This window comes from Nicotiana sylvestris, chromosome 1 (genome assembly GCF_000393655.2).
Source record: "Nicotiana sylvestris chromosome 1, ASM39365v2, whole genome shotgun sequence".
Lineage (NCBI taxonomy): Eukaryota > Viridiplantae > Streptophyta > Magnoliopsida > Solanales > Solanaceae > Nicotiana > Nicotiana sylvestris.
The window spans coordinates 121,674,194-121,695,399 of NC_091057.1; the positions used below are offsets into that span (position 1 = coordinate 121,674,194).

General features: G+C 38.6%; 3 protein-coding genes across 4 annotated transcripts; 1 reads left to right on the forward strand and 2 right to left on the reverse strand.

Annotated features, from left to right (window-relative positions):
- Window positions 1-510: 510 nt before the first annotated feature.
- On the forward strand, window positions 511-2,911 carry LOC104217292 (6,7,8-trihydroxycoumarin synthase-like). Of its 2 annotated transcripts, XM_070160216.1 has the most exons (3): window positions 511-764; window positions 2,097-2,532; window positions 2,668-2,911. In XM_070160216.1, the coding sequence occupies exons 1-3, from the start codon at window positions 513-515 to the stop codon at window positions 2,838-2,840; spliced, it is 861 nt and encodes a 286-aa protein (XP_070016317.1). In that variant the 5' UTR covers window positions 511-512; the 3' UTR covers window positions 2,841-2,911. The 2 variants fall into 2 exon arrangements, with proteins under 2 accessions (XP_070016317.1, XP_070016315.1); XM_070160214.1 differs by lacking the exon at window positions 2,668-2,911 and having other exon boundaries at window positions 511-1,432; window positions 2,097-2,173.
- A 7,684-nt stretch (window positions 2,912-10,595) lies between these two features.
- Window positions 10,596-11,006, reverse strand: LOC138874145 (uncharacterized). Its single transcript, XM_070152653.1, has one exon. It carries the CDS (start codon window positions 11,004-11,006, stop codon window positions 10,596-10,598), a length of 411 nt encoding a protein of 136 aa, XP_070008754.1.
- Window positions 11,007-17,581: 6,575 nt separating this feature from the next.
- On the reverse strand, window positions 17,582-20,355 carry LOC138874149 (uncharacterized). Its single transcript, XM_070152656.1, has 5 exons — window positions 20,054-20,355; window positions 19,527-19,605; window positions 18,858-19,118; window positions 18,555-18,701; window positions 17,582-17,878 (listed from the first exon to the last, which is right to left on the reverse strand). The coding sequence occupies exons 1-5, from the start codon at window positions 20,353-20,355 to the stop codon at window positions 17,582-17,584; spliced, it is 1,086 nt and encodes a 361-aa protein (XP_070008757.1).
- Between the last annotated feature and the right edge of the window lie 851 nt (window positions 20,356-21,206).

A 21,206-nucleotide genomic window follows, 5' to 3' on the forward strand; every position in this document is an offset into this window, starting at 1 on the left:
ACTAGGAAGTTTCTTTATACCACAGTGCCACCCGCCTTGACCATATGGAAATAACAAGGGGTTGTAAAGGGTCATACCACCCAAAATAATAGTTTACTCTTTGTGTCATGTTGCTATGAGTATAAATTTGAAGATGTGGTGCATTATGTTTGAACAGTGGTAGAGCAAACTTCGGCGAGGACGCTGAGTCCCTAAGGGAGGGGGGGGTATGTGACACCATGGGCGAATCCCATATCGACAAAACACGGGAGAGATGTTGGGTATATAAGTAGACATACTTTAAAATTTAGTGACGCATTTTAAAGTCGTGCGGGCATAGGCCCAAAGCGGACAATATCATAAATGGGCCGAGCTGTTACATTTTCCCTGGAATTTTTCAAAACATTTTTTTTTTGTTTAGACCCACATTGAATTTAGTTAAATCTTCAATCAAAGAAAAGGAAAGTTTTTAACATAAGAACATCTATAAAAGATATTTCATATGACTAGACAGTTGGCAAAACAAAACGATAATGCTCTTACTACTCTTTGTAGCCCTTCCTTTCATTCTTATTTTCCTTCTTTCTAAATGCAAAAATGGTGGAAAAAACACATTGCCACCAGGTCCTATAGGCTTACCATTCATTGGAAATTTGCATCAATATGATACTTTAAACCCTCATCTCTATTTTTTGAAACTTTCCAAGAAATATGGAAAAATCTTCTCCTTCAAACTTGCTTCTGCTCAAGTGGTCGTAGTTTCTTCAGCAAAATTAGCAAAAGAAGTATTGAAAACACAAGATTTAGTATTTTGTAGTAGACCATCTATTCTTGGCCAACAAAAATTGTCTTACTATGGTCGTGATATTGCTTTTGCACCTTACAATGATTATTGGAGAAACATGAGAAAAATTTGCGTTCTTCATCTTTTTAGTCTAAAAAAGGTTCAATTATTTAGTCCAATTCGCGAAGATGAAGTCTTTAGAATGATTAAGAAAATATCAAAACAAGCTTCTACTTCACAAATTACCAATTTGAGTAAGTTAATGATTTCATTAACTACTACTATTATTTGTAGAGTTGCTTTTGGTGTTAGGTTTGAAGAAGAAGCACATGAAAGGAAGAGATTTGATTATCTTTTAGCTGAGGCACAAGCAATGATGGCTAGCTTCTTTGTATCTAATTTTTTCCCTTCTTTAAGTTGGATTGATAAATTAAGTGGATTGACAGATAGACTTGAGAGGATTTTCAAGGATTTGGATAATTTTTATGAAGAACTCATTGAGCAACATCTCAATCCCAATAGGCCAAAATATATGGAAGGAGATATTGTTGATGTTTTGCTACAATTGAAGAAAGAGCAATCAACACCAATTGATCTTACTATGGAGGATATAAAAGGACTTTCCCCGACTTACCTACACCTGCCCATACATGGACACGGTCAAAATAGGTCATGTTCCAACCCAACAAAGTTTAATTCAATCAAAATGGGTTGGGACAAAATAAGTCAAATGATGAGTCATAACCCAATATGCTCAACATGACCAAACCTACCCTCATTTTTTATTTTGCTTTTTGAATAAAAATTGAAAGTTAGACTTGTTTTCTGAAGTTATTAGTTTAAGTTAGTTCAAATCTTCATAATTCTCTATCTTCAAAGTTGATTTTGTATGTTTAATTTTAGATTGCAATTTCACCATCAAGTTAAACTACTAATTCGGGTCAAGTCAATAAATTGGTCTAACACCAAACTCCATTAAACTTGTTCTTCTTTATTCATCTTTTATCTTTTAGATGACAAACATATTTATATTCTGTTTTAGATATTATATCGATTAATTTAGACAGTCTAGCTTTGTTTATTTTTGTGATACTTAAGTATTCATATTCTATGTATAGTTTCTTTAGTTTCTTTCTAATTTTTTGCGATTTCTTAGTTATTTTAATTGTTTCACTGTTTTGCGGGTTTGTACTATTAATGTCAGTGTTATTTTTCATGATTTGCATGGATTGATTTTGCTACTTCTAATATACTTGTAAATAGCACAAATGTGTTTATTATTGCCTTGAGAATTTCTCATGAATTTACAACTTTTATTTTCTTTTTCTTGTAGAATGTGTTAGTTGCAGGATCAGACACTAGTGCAGCTGCTACTGTTTGGGCAATGACAGCCTTGATAAAGAATCCAAAAGCCATAAAAAAAGTTCAAACAGAAATCAGAAAATCAGTTGGGAAGAGAGGCATTGTAAATGAAGAAGATGTCCAAAACATGCCTTATCTCAAAGCAGTGATAAAGGAAATATTTAGGTTGTATCCACCATCTCCAATTTTAGTTCCAAGAGAATCAATGGAAAAAACCATATTAGAAGGTTATGAAATTCAGCCAGGAACCATAGTTCATGTTAATGCTTGGGCTATTGGAAGGGATCCTGAAATATGGGAAAACCCAGAAGAATTTATACCTGAGAGATTCTTGAATAGTGATATCGATTATAAGGGTCAAGATTTTGAGTTACTTCCATTTGGTGCAGGCAGAAGAGGTTGCCCAGGTATTCAATTGAACCCACAACTTTTTTGTGAAAGTTACACATTTTGTCGCTCGGCCAAAAAAATATTTACAGCTGCTAACTAATATACATATTTTCAAAAAGCTCAGAATCTTGAATTTATAAAAATTACTGCAGGTATTGCACTTGGGGTTGCATCCATGGAACTTGCATTGTCAAATCTTCTTTATGCATTTGATTGGGAGTTACCTTATGGAGTGAAAAAAGAAGACATTGACACAAATGTCAGGCCTGGAATTACCATGCATAAGAAAAATGAACTTTGCCTTATACCTAAAAATTATCTGTAGATTATATTGAGACGTGGATCTCGGGCTAGTTGTGAGGTCAGCTAAACTTATTGTTTCCGGTTCGAATTAAGTATACATATTTAGAATACATTTAATATATATATATATATATATATATATATATATATATATATATATATATTGTTCTAAATCTCTAGAGTGTTGGTGTATATAAATAAAATGCTTAATTAAAATAAGTGTGGTAAAGGGAGAACTTCGATTATGTGGTGCATTGGATGGGAGTATTGCTCCTCCCTTAACCAGAGGTCTCGGGTTCGAGCTCTAAGTATGAAAAAATCCAATGGGGCCCTACGCAGCGCGAATCCAGAAATAGTCGGACTCTAATGCGAGTACCGGACACCGGATGAGAAACCAATTTTTTTTTAATGTGTAGCTAAGAAATGTTAGACCATGCCTAGGTTTTGTCACTAAAAATTTTATCTCACGACCTCATATTTTAACTAGTATTTCTTTTATTTTTTCTTCAACGCATCAATATATAGTTTAGTAACTCTATGACAGTTGTTAGCCAATAAAAATATAAACAAGTGAAAAAAAATATATAAACAAGTAGATTCAGTTGCTTTCCAGGTGAAATTTAGCTTTCTTTGTATTTTTATGTTTTCCCTAGACAAGTATTTGCTTGTATAATTAGTCATGTTGGTGCTATAAAAACGCAATACTCCGACAATCACTTTTTATGACGGATAAAAGTAAATGGTATTAATTTTTAGGATTGTGGCAGAATTTTGAATTTGAACTCATATTCTGAATCCACCTCATAAGAAATATGAAATTGAAGTGGGAGCAAATATTTTGTGGAATAATGGCAATACCTATCACTCAAATCAATTTTAATGCATAACTGGAGGTGGATCAAAATTTAAATTTCGTGGGTTTTGCTTTTAAGATTTTTATTATTGAATTTATTGTATCCCTAAAAAGATGTATTCATATTTGCTATTTATTATGTGTTTAGTGAACTTTGTCATATAATTTTATATTTCACATCAAAAAGTTATGAGATAAGTTAAACTATGCAACTACTGCTAATCCTTTTTTTTTTCCGAATCCGGAACCAAAATGTTATTTTTTTGGACTCAAACTACACAAATAGGTGGTAAAAAAAAACCTTTTTATATATAGCGCTATAATACCTGGCGCTATATACTAACAATAACGGCACCGTTAAGGTATAGCGCCATGTATTGTGGCGCTATACTGTAAAAGCTGACATGGCCAGGTATAGCGCCACAATACCTGGCGCTATATATACATTATTAATGTATAACGCCAGATATAGTGGCGCTATACATAGATATTTTATACCCCTTCGTCTTCTTCTCTAATTCATCCATCCGCCATTATTTTAAAACCCTTCCCCTCTTCTTGGTCCCCCACCGATTCTGCCCGTTTCTTAAAAAAAAAAATTTTGGGTCCCCCGACACATAAAACTCGAAGAACGTAGGTCCCACATTCGAGGAGAGCTTCGTGTTATTGTTGATTCACACTTCCGGAGTCAAAATTTATATCCTTTTGCTTTCCGACAATTCTAAATCGAGGTATTTCGATTTATTTTAAGTTGAAACATTTATAATAATGTATATTATTTGATTTGTATGTGTTCTATTTCGGTTTGTGTTTTTTTTCGAAACTAGCATGTTAAATTTATCCGAATTTAATATTAGTGTTTTCTAATAAAATTTGTCTGTTAATATCCTGATTTATATATATATTTTTTCATACCGTTTTGTATTTTATTTGCAATTAAATTTATTTGTTGTTTATGGTTAGTTTAGATTATTTTTTAGCGTAGTAAAATCCAGACCTTTTTAGCGTAGTAAAACGTAGACCCTTATAGCGTAGTAAAATTTAGAGCCTTGTAGCGTAGTAATGTGTAGTATTTTAGCTTAGAATTCCTTTTGTTTAAGTATCTTATACTGGTAGTTGAAAATGCAAACTTTGTACAATTAAGTTAATAATTGTATCAACACACATAATTAGTAATTTGTACAATTAAGTTATTAAAAAATATGAATTTAAATTATAATTAAAACACAGAATTATACCCGGAACCCATAGGTATATATATATATATATATATAAAATTTGTACAATTAAGTTATTAAAAAATATGAATTTAAATTATAATAAAAACACATTATATATATATATATATATATATATATAATGTGTACAATTAAGTTATTAAAAAATATGAATTTAAATTATAATAAAAACACATAATTATATATATATATATATATATATATAATTTGTACAATTAAGTTATTAAAAAATATTAATTTAAATTATAATAAAAACACATAATTATATATATATATATATATATATATATATATATATATATATTTGTACAATTAAGTTATTAAAAAAATATGAATTTAAATTATAATAAAAACACATAATTATATATATATATATATATATATATATATATATTATATATAATGTGTACAATTAAGTTATTAAAAAATATGAATTTAAATTATAATAAAAACACATAATTATATATATATATATATATATATATATATATATATATATATATATATGTATAATTAAGTTATTAAAAAATATGAATTTAAATTATAATAATAACACTTAATTATATATAAAATTTGTACAATTAAGTTACTAAAAAATATGAATTTAAATTATAATAAAAACACATAATTATTAATGATAGTTTAATGATAGTTTACAGTTGACGACATGGACGCGACTATACATCCCGGCCCCCGCACGTTGGATTTATTAACCCTACAGCCCCAGCATAGATCCGAGTATATATGGGACGGACAGTTGCTTACGCAGACTTTTCGGGCTAGGAGAGTGGATCTATTGTGGGAGTTTTTGAGTCCTCCCCGCGTTCTACATCCCCGCATGATCCATTACTTGGAGGAGATGGGATTATATAGGATTATTAGGATTGGCCGGATACAGCTCGACTATGCTTTGATCATGGCCTTGATTGAGCGGTGGCGACTGGAGATGCACACTTTCCATTAGCCCATCGGCGAGGCCACCATCACACTCCAGGACGCTGAGATTTTATATGGCTTGTCCGCTGATGGCTTGCCAGTTTTACTGCCTGCGACCATGAGATATTATTCGCGGCAGGCATACTGGAAAATATGTTGCACATGCTCACGGGTTTCATGCCGGAGGACGAGGCGGTAGCGTCTGGGTCCAGTCGTATACAGTTGGTCCCCATTAGAGACTACCTGGTGCAGATCCACCATACTATCACCGATGAGTCTGCGGAGGTGGATGTACAGCGATATACGAGGCTGCTGTTGCTCCTTCTGTTTGGGGGGGTCTTGTTCCCGAACACTTCGGGGAACCTATTGAGCCTCCGTTTTCTGCATCATATTGCCCGGTTCGAGGATACATCTTTGTACAGCTGGGGTGGTGCTGTCATCTCATATCTGTACAGGCAGATGTGCCGGGTTTGCATCGGCACACAGAGAGACGTTGGTGGCTTTCTGCCGCTTCTACGAGTGACAACATATTCAAATAATATGTCCATTAGTTACAATTCTACCTAGTTATAGTTAATCTTATACTTTATGTCAACTTTGTATGTTAGGTTTGGGTATGGGAGCGATTTCTGCAGTTTCAGCAACCTCTACCACAACTACCGGCTAATGTAAAAATTCCGCAACTCCCTCTAGCCTGTAGGTGGGTTATGCGTTGTACTCTTGCACGAGAGTATGATGCCCATCATAATCTCCCCCTCTGCAGGGATGTGTTGGATCTGCTGGAAGACGCACAGGTGAATATCTAACTAAACTTACCTGTTATAGATTAACTTAGTGATGTGCATACTAACGGTTTGTGTTCTAATTTGATAGTTCATCGGGACGCCGTACACCGATGAGGTGATAGGTACCCTGCTAGCGTATTGCACGTTCGGCCGACATATTTGGAGGGCTTCTGTCCCGCTCATATGCCTCGATATTGTCGAGCATCATGCCTCCGACGGGTATTTCGTCAGTTTGGCCTGTCGCAGCCTATACCGACTCCGCCTGCATGGCATGCTTTACATTATGAGAGGGATGATTGGTCCAGGGCAGACGACACATTTATGGCATGGCTTAACGAGCAGTTGGGTACTTGGGACAGGCGAGGGGACTTGACCCCACCTCCGCAACACTTTCCTATTCCACGTTATATGTCATGGTACCGCACTGTTTCCCGACTTTTTATCGTGAACCCAGTTCATCAGGCACACGGTCGGTACGTACCATACGCCGGGAGACACGAGGCCCTGGTATGTTTTCTGTTATTATTTGTTATATAGCTATAATTTAGTGCCAAATATGTAGTTTATATTTTTTACTTTGTGCAGGCGATTGGATTACATACCGTCTATCATATGGGGCAGCAGATGCAGAGTTATGTCCACGATCATGTGGCCATGCAGGAGTATAGTCGTCGATTCATGGATGTGGCTGCCTATACACTGCAGCGAGCCCGATCGGATCAGCATTTGGCACACGAGGCTGATTATATGGACCCAACCACGTACCAGCGAGGCCGTGGTATCCCACGAGCTGGTGGTGCCCGACGAGCTGGTGGTGCCGGACGACGTGGTCGTGGGCGGAGAGGAGGTGGTCCCCAGCAAGGGGGCGTTGAGGCTCCTGCTGATGATGTTGCTGCTGATATGGTAGGTGGCATGCATGAGACGGACAGTGCCATCGCAGGTGACCCCATCGGGTCAGTTATTGATCACGGGCTTGGATATTCAAGGAGTGGATTAGGGTAGATACTTTCCAGGCTCGTCTACCACTGTTGAGGATCGACTGACCCGAGATTTTTATAGTGGGCACCGACTGAGTTATGGCTCCACATCACATGCGCAGGTATGAGTTTATTAGTATTGAATTTGAATTTGTGTTAACTGCAACTTATTTATTTTCTTTAATTTTATTAATTTCCTTTTTAAGGCTTCATGCGATGCATCGACAGATGACTACATTCAGGATCTAGAGACGATGATGGTAAGACAATATAAATTGTTGTGAATTGTTATGTAGTTTTCTATACTAAGTTTCATATTATTATGTAGCCTTCTACTGGAGCTGACAGCACCATCGATACATGTCATCCTGCGCCGCATCCGGCTATAAGGAGACGACTTGATGATGATGATCCTGATAGCGTACCCGGGCGGGAGGGGATGCGCCTCAGGACAGCGGCTGTATTGAGACACACCGGATGCGGGACACATTGACATGGTGTAAATAATATTTTTGTATACATTAACAATATTATTTAATCGAATATGCGCATTACTTTTTTTAGTTCTCCATACGTTTGATAGTTTCATAAAATAAAATTTAGTACAACACAAGCACTTAAACTTAACTTTTACTTCAATTAAAATAAAATTTAGTACAACACACAAGGAAAACATTACTACAACACAAACACAATCACAAACACAAACATAGCAGACCAACATAATAAAAATACATGAAATATGAAAAATACGCTAAACACATACATGCCAATGTTTCGCCCCGGTTGCTATTTATTCTCCGCTCCAACCACTTAATTCGTTCTTCCAGTTATTCTTTTTTTTCTTCTACCTCTTTCAGTTTCGTCTTCACCTCCACAAGTTCCAGTTTATATTTTTTTTCGATCCTTTTGTGCTTCACAATTCCATTGTGTTTTCCATTTTTGTTCTCCCACCTCCTTCAGGTCGCCCTCAAGTCTGCAATAATTCTATTGCTTTCTTTTTCATGTTCCTGTTGTCTTAAACACATATTATGAAGAAACTGGAGTTGTTCTCTGTAACATTCCTGATAACATGGTTCATCAACCCATTCTTGAAAATCACAAATAGGTTCACAGGGAACCTTGTAAAACTGGTTCATACAGTGCTAGTAGCGGCGTCCAACTTCACCACCTTCCCAACAATTTTGCATCAAGCATGCTTTTCCACAGTTGCACTTTGGTGGATGAAGAGGTTGAGCCATTTGTGTAATATTTGCTTTTAGTAAAAAAAACCTTACCTTTAATAAAATATTTGCTTTTAGTAAATTTTGAGCACACAACATAACTACAATGAGCCCGCTATTTATAGGCGAGACAACACCCACATAACGTACTATCTAATGGCGCTATACTTTGCGTGTTAAATATTATAATGTTGACAAGACAACTTTATGTCAGCTGGTCAGCTTTTTCAGTTCGACAAGACAACACACACATAACGGACTATCTAATGGCGCTATACTTTGCGTGTTAAATATCATGATGTTGACAAGACAACTTTATGTCAGCTGGTCAGCTTTTTCAGTTCGACAAGACAACACACACATAATAAATATACAGATAATTTTATTAAATTATTATTTAAATAGGTAAAATGGGAAAGTACAAATAATAGTTAACAAGACAACGCACACATAATAAATATACAAATAATTTTATTAAATTATTATTTAAATAGGTAAAATGGGAAAGTACAAATAATAATTAACAAGCATAATTTTATTTCATAAATCTTGCAACATAGATATAACAACTAATTATTACAACATCAACTCATGGGTAGTTAGGTACACTAGAAGAACACCCACCACGAGCTTGATTAGTTTTGTCACCCAAACCAGTTGAAGGACATTTACGACGGTCGTGTCTTGTTTGCGAGCATATACCACATTTGGGCGCATAAACGGTGTCACTAACATCCATTTGGTTCCGTATACGTGTTCTCTTCTGCACCTGTCTTTTACGCAAATAGGACTTGTTACACACCGTTTTAAATGGTTCCGGAGGCCAATAATGCTCATCACCCACTGGCTGCAACTGACCATTATATGTGTTTAGGTACTTGGAAGCACTATATTGTTGATCAACATAGTTGGTCTCCGCATAACCAACACGTTGAAAACACTTGATGGCATGTGAGAAAGGCATGTGATAGATGGACCATTTTCCACAGGAGCATAACCTTACAGATTCATTTACAGTATGTACATTATTACCCCGATTATTATGGATAGCGATGCGAACTTCAAAAATACCTCTTTCGTTATCATACTGCAAAAATGAATGCCAATGTGCTCACCGTCTGTATTTCTCAAATCTCTTCATAGGCACTGGCATAAATTCAACACCCCTCTCCATCAATTCCGTTGCAGCTACAGACCGTTGAACAAACCTCTCCGCCATCTGCTTGAACGACATCCGCACCATGGTTGTGACGGGCAATCCTCTTGCCGACTTCAATAACCCGTTGAAGGACTCTGACACGTTTGTAGTAAGAATTCCCCATCGCCTGCCACCATCCGCATGCAACGTCCACTTTTCAGGGTCATGTCGCATTAACCAACGATAGGCTGCCTTGTCTTCTTGCCTGATAGAATCCATATGCCTCCGGAATTTATGCTGTTGGTGGTCTATTGCTGCCATCCACATCAAATCATGTAGATCCTTGTTGGGATGTGCCTTCTGGAAATTGGCCTTAAAGTGCCTCACACAGTAACAGTGGTATGCATAAGGTTCTTGCCATGCAGGCAAGTTCTCCACAGAACTTAATATACCACCGTGCCAATCAGATATTAGACAAATACCTGAACGCTGTTTGACAACGTGCTCTTTCATGTGGTTCAAAAATAGTGTCCACGTCTATGTGCTTTCATTGGCACAAATAGCAAAAGCTAGAGGAAATATCTATCTATTAGCATCCACTGCCACAACTTTCAATAGCTTGATATCTTACTTTCCATAGACATGAGTTCCGTCTATGGATATTACTGGCCGGCAATGCGAAAAATCATCAATTGTTGGCTTAAACGCCCAGAACACGTAATTGAATATGTATTCTAGTGTTCCCGGACTCTGCTCAAGCTTCCATTCAACAACTGTCCCAGGGTTAAAGTGCTGTAGTGCAGCCATGTACTTTGGCAGAGATGCAAATGACTTATCCCAATTACCGTAGACAATTTCAAACGCTCGTTTGCGCTCCACAAATGACTTTCTTTTCGTAATGGTATGGCCATATTCCTGGTGGACCGATGTAATGCACTTTTTGATTGTATACCTTATGGATGCTTCGATATGCGGAATAAGTACAAGAGAAATCAAGTCAATATCCAAGTTGAAGTGATTCCCATTGAATGTGTCCATTTCGCATGTGTGGGTAGGAATGTATTTACCCACTTTCCACATACCTGTCTTCTTCTTGGTTGCACGCAACATCCAATTACATGGCCAAAACCATCTGCGGCAAACAACCTTGTATACCATCAAACTTGACTCCCATACCTGCATCTCACGACACTCTTTTACGTTGTGCATTTTACAAGCCCTGCTTAAGCGCGTTTTATCAGGAAAAAGCATCCCCTTTGCAAGCACCATTGGTCTAGACTCATCCCACATTGCTGTCCGGATTTCATCAAAATCCCTTGTTAGAGCTTCCACATCCGGCACGGTTGGCAAGTAATCAATGTACGGAATCTCCCTTGAATGAAATGACACTTCGGACTCATACACTCTTTGCCTAGGGGGGTCTCTCTTCAAATCAGGTCCTTTCTCCTCATCCTGCTCATCACCATCCTCACGAAAAAAGGGTGTCTCGTCTCCGAATTCATCGGCATTGTTATCGTAATCACTGTTCTGTTCCTCACTCTGTGCATCTGCCAGATCCCGATGTAATACATTGTTTTTGGTCAATTGAGTGAGTACGGGTGGTTCAACTTGCTCGTTTTCACTGCACAACCAACAAAAATATAAGCTATTGAATTAATAAATGATTTCCATATGGCTATATCACTTCACTTACAAGTCATAATGTGATGAAATTTTATGATGGGCGTTTTCAATTAAATGATAACTACCAGATGGGCCACTTGTAAAATTCATATTCAGCCGGTACACCATATTAAATATATGAGCGTTAATACAAATTCAATACGCCAAAAATATACATAATTAACACAAATGAAAATTGAAGTTTACCACTCGTCTTGTGAATTATGGAAAGCAGAGTATAAATTATTTTCTCGCTGCTCATTCGCCGGCGGTGATAAGTTTAAATCAAGGAAAACTCTTCCATCCGAAACCTGTCCGGCAAAAACTGCTCCATAATAACCACCCGATGACTGGGGGTTATCTCTGCTACGCACAACCTCGTTTTTTGGAATGTCTTCGACCTTCACGTACATCTCCAACATTGTGATTACAAGAAATTCCCGGCATTTGTCCGGAGTCCTCAGAAAATCACTCAAAGTTTCATCATCGTCGATGTTAAACTCCGAGTAAAAAGCAACCCCTTGCGGAGTGACGGAATACGGATATCTTCCGGTTACTTTAAGTATCACTGAAAGTTTTCTCACACTCAATTTTTTGCATAACAACGATATCAATTTATCGTACTCTATTGTAAATGGCAATTTAACATGACACTGAATAGGTAAACTGTAGCCCGCGGAGTTATTCTCCATCACAACCTCACCCCCCAATATAATGAAACTCTTATTCTACGCTCTTCAGACATAATGAAAAAATGCTGGAGAATTTAAGAACAATAAACGTTTCAACAAGAGGTAACAAAATTTTTGAATGAATTTCTATACAATCCTAACCTCTTTATATAGGAAATGGCTAGCCGGGAATTTTTTTATATAGGTATGGCGCCCAAAAAGTTGGCACTATACGCTTTTGAATTATTGAAGTCACGAATTATTGGTGGGGCCAGGAAAATCTATGTATAGCGCCACTATACCTGGCGTTATACATTAATGATGTATATATAGCGCTAGGTATTGTGGCACTATACCTGGCCATGTCAGCTTTTACAGTATAGCGCCACAATACCTGGCGCTATACCTTAACGGTGTCGTTACTGTTAGTATATAGCGCCAGGTATTATGGCGCTATATATAAAATGATCATTTTTTTACCACCTATTTGTGTAGTTTGAGTCCAAAAGAACCACATTTTGGTTCCGGACTCTTTTTTTCACTCTCGATAGCAACCGAAACCTGGAAACAGCCTCTCTGCCCCTCGAAGTAGGGGTAAGGTCTGCGTACATACTACCCTCCCCAGACATCACTTGTGGGATTATACTGGGATATTGTTGTTGGTGGTGGTGGTAGCAACCGAAAATCTCCAAAACAAATTAAGATACGTAATTGATAAAAGTGGTACCTACCTACACCCTAGAAAGTCATAGGTTATGAAAGTGAAATAGAAAAATCATATGCCTAGATAATTAAAGCTTGAAAATGAAACAGTGTCCTCTAGCAATCAATAATTATTACGTTTTCCAGATATTTTTCTCACCCATAACTTAGATGTAGCATTAAACCAAAAAAAAAACTATGGACTTGTTTGTTCATAGATATTTTTTCCTTTTTTAATTTATTGATTTTTTAAAAAAATGTATTTGTTCATGAAATTTTATAAATTTTTGCAAAAATTTCGAAAATTACTTTTTCAAAATTTTGGGAAACTTTCGTTTCTCCACTTACAAAACTGTAATAGTTTTTCAAGTGAAATGCATATCCAAATATAATTTTAAATTCTAAATATAGTTTTTCAATTTAACTCTAAATACTTTTTTTTTTGAAAATTTACAATTTTTATGTCCAAATGCCTACTAAATATAAGGGTAAATGAACAAATGTCGTGTGAACTGTAATCTTGTAACGACCCGACCAATCGTTTTAAGAATTAGCGTCCCGTTCGGTGGCTTACGATCTCAAGCAGCTTCGTATTGTGTATTATAACTTGCGTTGTGGTCGAGTTCGGATTTCGGACGATACGGGATTAAGTTGAAAGAATTATTCTTTGGAAGCTTAAATGAAAAGAGTTGACCGTAGTTTGACTTTTGTGTAGACGACTCAAAAAATAGTATTTTGATGATTCCAATAGCTTCGTATGGTCGTTTTGGGCTTAGACGTGTGTCTAGATTTGGATTTGGAAGCCCGTAGGTTAATTTGATGTCATTTAGCTAAAATTAAAAAGTTGAAGGCTTGGAAGGTTGAGAGGTTTGACCGGGAGTTAACTTATTGATATTGGGCTCGAATTGCGATTCTGAGAATTGAATTGGCTTTGTTATGTCATTTGGGACTTGCATGAATGTAACGATCCGGCAGGTCGTTTTGAGTGTATTAGGCCTGATCCCTTATTTACTGCTTTCCCTGTATCTTTTTCTGCTTATGTGACTTGCCGAGAGGTTCTGTTTTTGGTTTTAGAGTGATTTGGACACTTACTCCCTAAAACAGAAGCTTGAGTTCTAGGGTTTTGACTATAGTTGGAGCTGTGTGAAGACGACTCCGGAATGGAGTTTTGTTGGTTATGTTAGCTCCGTTAAGTGATTATGGAGCGCGTCCGGATTGTGTTTTGGAGGTCTATAGCTGAATTAGGATTAGAATGGCGAAAGTTGATTTTTTGGGAAAGTTTGACCGGAAGTAAACTTTTTGATATCGGGGTTGTATTTTGATTCTGGAAGTTGAAGTAGGTCCATAATGTTGAATGTGACTTGTGTGCAAAATTTGAGGTCAATCGGACGTGGTTTGTTAGGTTTCGGCATCAGTTGTAGAAGTTTGAAGTTTTAAAGTTCATTAAGTTTGGATTGAAGGGTGATTCGTATTTTTGTTGTTGTTTAATATGTTTTGAGGGCTCGACTAGGTTTGTATGGTGTTATAGGACTTGTTGGTATGTTTGGTTGAGGTCTCGAGAGCTTCGGGTTGATTTCGGGTGGTTAGCAGATCAATTTGGACTTGTTGAAGTTGCAGATTTTTCTGGTGTTCAAGTTACTGGTTTCCTTCTTCGCATTCGCGAAGGGAGTTCCGCGTTCGCGAAGAGGAGCTGGAGGAAGGAGGGGATGTCAAGACCCAATTCTATTATAGGCCGTGATGGCTCCCAGCGCCGTCGCTAGGCAAGTCAACAATGAACTAACCTCGTGATTTCCCTTTTTAATAGATTTCCAAATAATTTAACTTTACTTAATTTAAAAGATTTAAAAAATAACAAATTTAAAATAAATAAAATGAAACCAGATGAGTGCAATAATAACCATATAATTAAACCAAAACCACAAGTCTACTAGTGTACGTGCCAAGACGCGGTGTCACAAGTGTATGAGCAACTAGTAGAATATACAAAAGAATACTAGTCTACTGTCTGAAATAAAATAGACAGAAAATACAAGCAAAAGAAAGAGTCCGACTACTACAGGACGGGCTCAGAAGGGCAGCTCACCGCGAAGTCTCGGGAATCAGGGATGTGTGGCGGACTGACATCCAGATGTACCTGCCTCAGATCCTGCACATTTAGTACAGTAGTGTAGCATGAGTACATAAACAACATGTACCCAGTAAGTATCCAGTCTAACCTCGAAGAAGTAGTGACGAGGGATCGACTTTGACACGTACTAACTACTATGGGCTAACAATGAAATGTCAAAATTATACTAAACATAGGTTACATAAATATAACTGAAATCTAAATCACAAGAAAATAATAGGCAATCCTCTCGCTAATAATAAATCCCAAGTTTGTTTCCATCATTTAACAATTTATATCTCTAGCCAATGAAGCAATGTCAATTTTAATTAGTTCCAAAGATTTATTACGCACAATTTATGTCGAGGTCGTATGGCCCGATCCAACATAAAATATTTAAACTGTGCACTGCCGAGGGTTGAACATCACAAATCATAGATGCATCTATTTGTTACCGGGGCATTCGACCCACTCCACAAGAAGAAGAAATACATTAAAATAACCAATTCAAGATTTATAAAAGGGGCAAATATTTGAAGAAATACCAAATTCTCATTTAACGGTCCAGTAAATGAAGTTTAACCTTTTATAATTCCTTTATCAAGTTCCAACATGATTTAAGCAATTAAATTAATAAGTCGGGTGGAAACATCGCAAGTATAACATGATTTGTGTCCTAGACTACCCAGACATAAGCATAATTAGTAGCTACGTATGGACTCTCGTCACCTCGTGCGTAGGTAGCCCCACAAATAGAAATACATATTAATTCGATTCACCTATGGGGTTAATTCCCTCTTACAAGGTTAGAAAAGAGACTTTCCTCATCTCAAGGCCTACTTTCCGGTCCAAGATTGTGCTCAAACCCTCAATTCAGTGCCGAACAATCCAAAACTAATCAAGTGGTATCTAAATTAATCAATACATATTCAAAAGTTCATATTCCGACTATTAAAGGGATTACCCAATCCCAAATATAGGATTCCTAAAATTCACCCCCGGGCTCACGTGCCCGGATTCCGGAAATTTTCGAAGAAATTTGTTACCCATAACCTTATGAAATCAAATATATGATTTTCACTAAATTCCATAACAAAGTTCTTGCTTAAATCCTATTTTTATCAAAGCCCTAGGTAAACCCAAAATTTTTAACAAATGTACATATTAAAATCTACCCATAAACTATGTATTTAACTTACATTAGATAGAATTTACTTACCTCAAATAGCTAGTGAAAACCCCTCTCTAACCAGCTCCAAAATCGCCCCAAGAAGTGCAATAAATGAGCAAAAATGCCTAAGTCCCATATTAAATAAAGGTTCTGCCTTCTGCAATTTTCGGACATGCGGAAGGACTTCCGCTTCTACGGGACCGCTTCTGTGGAACATGCTAGGCCTGTGGCCCATCGCACCTGCGGCCGCAACTCACATCTGCGAACCCGCTTCTGCAGATGGGCACCACATCTGCGGACCCGATTCTGCGGAAGCTTTGCCGCATCTACGGTCCAGGCCTGGCCAGCCTCAGGCCGCTTCTGCGATTTCCCACTCGCTTCTGCGAGCTCGCACCTGTGGCCAAAGCCTCGCAGGTGCGATTACACCAAAAGTCTGGTGCTTCAGCTGATGCTTTCCAAGTCCAACTTGGTCCGAGTCTCGTCCGATTAACACCTAGGGCCCTCAAGGCCGCCCGAACATACCAACAAGTTTAAAATCATAAAACAGACTTGCTCGAACTCTCGGAACGCTCTAAAACAATATTAAAACTTAGAATCACACTTCAAACCAGTCAAAATATGAACTTCAAGTTCTTCAATTTATTCCCAATGTGCTGAAACGTCTTTAATTTACTCGGAATGATACCAAATTTTGCTTGCAAGTCTTAAATGACGTTACAAAACTATTCCCGATCTTAGAACCCCATTTGGACCTCGATATCACCAAAACCTACTCCAAACCAAATTTAAAGAACTTAAAAAACCTTCAAAGAACCAATTTTCACTATTAGGCACCAAAATGCTCCCGGGTCATCGAAAACCTGATCTGAACATATGCCCAAGTCCGAAATCATCATACGAACCTATTGGAACCGTCAAATCCTGATTTCAAGGTTGTTTGCTCAACATGTTGACCGAAGTCAAACTTACCCTTTTTAGCCAACCTTAAGGAACCAAGTGTTCCGATTTTAACCCGAACCCTTTCAAATCCCGAACTAACCATCCCCGCTAGTCATAAAACAGTAAAAATACGTACGGGAAGTCTTATTTAGGGGAACGGAGTTCTAGAAAGCAAAATATGGTTGGGTCGTTACATTCTCCATCTCTTAAACAAAGGTTCGTTCTCGAACGGGTTTAGAATCATACCTGGAGTGCTGAATAAATGTAGATATCTGCTCCGCATGTCCTCCTCGGACTCCTAGGCTGCCTCATCGGCTGGTTGGCCCCTCCACTAAACCTTTACCGTAGAAATCCTCTTAGATTACAACTGGCGAACTTGCCTATCAACAATGGCAACCGGCTCCTCCTTATAACCCAGGCTCTCATCTAACTGAATCGTGCTGAAGTCTAACATGTGTGACAAGTCGGCATGATACCTCCGGAGCATAGACACGTGGAAAACCGGATGAACTCCCAATAGACTGTGAGGTAAAGCAAGCTCATAAGCAACCTCCCCTACTCGTCTTAACACCTCAAATGGTCCTATAAACCTTGGGCTCAACTTGCCCTTCTTCCCAAACCTCATGATCTCTTTCATCGGCGAGACTTTCAAGAGAACCTTCTCGCCCACCATAAATGATAAATCATGTGCCTTCTGATCCGCTTAACTCTTCTATTTGGACTGTGCTGTGCGAAGTCACTCCTAAATCAACTTTACCTTTTCTAAGGAATCCTTTATCAAATCAGTACCATATAACTTAGCCTCGCCGAGCTTAAACCACCCGATGGGAGAACAACATCGCCAACCATATAAAGCCTCAAATAGAGCCATTTTGATGCTGGATGAAATGTTGTGCTGAGCTCTATGTGAGTCCCCAACTCACCCTGTACTTCTCTCCAAAAATGTGAAGTAAACTGAGGGCCTCTATCTGATATGATGGAAATAGGCACAGCATGCAACCGAACTATCTCCTGAATATATATCTGGGCCAACCTCTCTGAAGTATACATAGTCACAATGGGAATGAAGTGTGCCGACTTGGTCAACCTGTCGATAATGACCCAAACTGCATCAAACGTCTGCAAGGTCCGCGGCAACCCAACTACGAAGTCCATAGTAATGCGCTCCCACTTCTACTCCGGTATAGTCATCTACTAGAGTCGGCCACCTGGCCTCTGGTGCTCATACTTAACCTGCTAGAAATTTAGGTACCTAGCTACATACTCAACTATGTCTTTCTTCATCCGTCACCACCAATAATGCTGCCTCAGGTCGTGATACATATTCATAGCACCTGGATGAATGGAATACCAAGAACTGTGTGCCTCCTATAGAATCCTATCCTTAAGCCATCGGCATTAGGAACACGTAGATGACCACCCTGTAGTACCGTTTCTTTGAGAACCATCAAATGCGGATCATCAAACTGTCGAACATTGATCTACTTCAATAGTGAAGACTGAGCAATGACGCATGCAAGAACTCGGCTGGGCTCTGAAATATCCAACCTCACAGGCCTGTTAGCCAAGGACTGAATGTCCAAAGCTAGTGGCCTCTCCTATGCTGAAATGAATGCCAAGCTACCCATACTTTTTGCCTTTTTGCTCAAGGCATCCGCAACTACATTCGCCTTGCCCAGATGATAAAGAATGGAGATATCATAATCCTTCAGTAACTCAAGCCATCTACGCTTTCTCAAGTTGAGATCCCTTTGCGTCAACACATGCTGCAAGCTACGATGATCAGTGTAAACCTCACAGGACACTCCATAAAGATAATTCCTCCAGATCTTAAGAGCATGAACAATCGCGGCAAACTCCAAATCGTGTGTAGGATAATTCTTCTCATGGATCTTCAGCTGACATGAAGCATATGCAATAACTCACCCCTCCTGCATCAATACACAACCCAATACTACGCGTGAAGCATCACAGTACACAATATACATCCCCGAACCAGAAGGCAACACTAGAACTGGTGTTGTAGTCAAAACTGTCTTGAGCTTCTGAAAGCTCGCCTAGCAATCATCGAACTAACAGAACGGAGCACCCTTCTGAGTCAATCTAGTCAAAGGTGCTGCAATAGATGAGAAGCCCTCCACAAACTGGTGATAGTAACCTGCTAACCCCCAAGAAGCTCCTAATCTCAGTCGCCGAAGTGGGATGAAGCCAAATCTGAATTGCCTCAATCTTCTTGGGATCTACCTTAATACACTCGCGTGATACAACATGCCCTAAGAATGCTACAGAATCTAGCCAAAACTCACATTGGAGAACTTAGCATATAGTTTATATTCCCGCAATGTCTGAAACACCACTCTCAAGTATTGCTTGTGCTCCTCCATGCTGCGCGAGTAGATCAAAATGTCATTAATGAAGACAATGACAAACGAATCAATGTATGGCCTGAACACCCTATTCATAAAATCCATAAATATTGTTGGGTCGTTAGTCAAGACGAAGGGCATCACTAGAAACTCATAATGGCCATATCTAGTATGAAAAGCAGTCTTGGAACATCCGAGTCCCGAATCTTCAACTGATGGTTCCCTGATCTCAAGTCAATCTTAGAGAACACCTTATCACCTTGCAACTGGTCAAATAAGTCATCAATACGTAGCAACGAGTACTTGTTCTTAATAGTAACTTTGTTCTATTGGCGGTAATCAATTCATATCCGCATAGTCCCATCTTTCTTCTTCACAAATAACACTAGTGCACCCCAAGGTGATACACTTGGTCTGACGAACCCCTTTGAAGCAACTCCTCAAGATGTTCCTTCAACTATTTTAACTCTTTCGAAGCCATACGATATGGTGGGATAGATAGAGGCTGGGTACCGGGATCCAAGTCAATGCAAAAATCGATATCACGATCTGGTGGCATGCTTGGAAGGTCAAAAGGAAACACATCGGAGAAGTCCGAGACTACTGGTACTGAATCGATCACCGGAGTCTCTACGGTAGTATCTTGAACATAAGCTAGATAAGCCAAACAACCCTTCTCGACCATATGTCGAGCCTTTAGAAAAGAGATAACCTGACTAGATGTACTGACAGATGAACCCTTCCACTCCAATCTCGACAACTCTGGCATCGCTAAGGTAATAGTCTTGGCATGGCAATCAAGGGTGGCATGATATGGGGATAACCAATCCATGCCCAGGATGACCTCAAAGTCGTTCATATCAAGCAACAGAAGATTCGATCTAGTCTCAAAACCATAGAATATAATCACACATGACCGATAGATCCAATCCACAACAACAGAATCGCCCACAAGAGTGACACATAAACAGAAGTGCCCAAGGACTCACGAAGAATATCTAGGAAATAAGAAAACAACGATGACACATAGGAATATGTAGACCTTGGATCAAATAATACCCAAGCATCCCTACCATAGATAGAAATAATGCATGTGATCACGGTATCTGAGCCACTACATATGGTCTAGCCGGAAAAACATAGAACCTAGCTGGGGCACCGACTGGATGGCCCCCACCTAACTAGGTTGTAGTTGCCTGGCCTCCACCTGCCTGGCCTACACCTTTAGGACAACCCTTACCTGCCTACCCTCCGCCTCTAGGCGGCCGGACAACTGGTGCTGTAATCATGGGTTGTTTGCCCTGCTGCACTACCTTGCCCCGAAGCCTGGGGTAGAACCTCCGCACATGACTGGAATCTCTACACTCGAAATAACCTCTCGATATAGTGATCTCCTGGCTTGAAGTCTGACCCTGATGGCCTGAGTACCCACTAGAAGAACCCTGAATGGCTGGTGGGCGGTAAGAACTCTACGGCATGGCACTAAAATAGGCGTTGGAAGAACCCTGATGACCTGAGTACCCACTGGAAGAACCCTGAATAGCTGGTGGGCTGTAAGAACTCTCTGGCATAGCACTAGGGTCACACTAGACCACCCTGAGGAGGTAGTGGTGCTGGATA

Bases quoted from the DNA above. Each gene is read 5' to 3' on its own strand.
- LOC104217292 (XM_070160214.1), top strand. From the start codon at position 513: ATGCTCTTACTACTCTTTGTAGCCCTTCCTTTCATTCTTATTTTCCTT.
- LOC138874145 (XM_070152653.1), bottom strand. From the start codon at position 11,006: ATGGACACATTCAATGGGAATCACTTCAACTTGGATATTGACTTGATT.
- LOC138874149 (XM_070152656.1), bottom strand. From the start codon at position 20,355: ATGCCAGAGTTGTCGAGATTGGAGTGGAAGGGTTCATCTGTCAGTACA. The intron at 18,702-18,857 runs GCAAAAAGTATG...CTATTGAAGTAG, and splicing joins CGGATGCCTTGAGCAAAAAG to ATCAATGTTCGACAGTTTGA. The intron at 17,879-18,554 runs GTGCTATGAATA...GTGGGCGAGAAG, and splicing joins TTGGTATTCCATTCATCCAG to GTTCTCTTGAAAGTCTCGCC.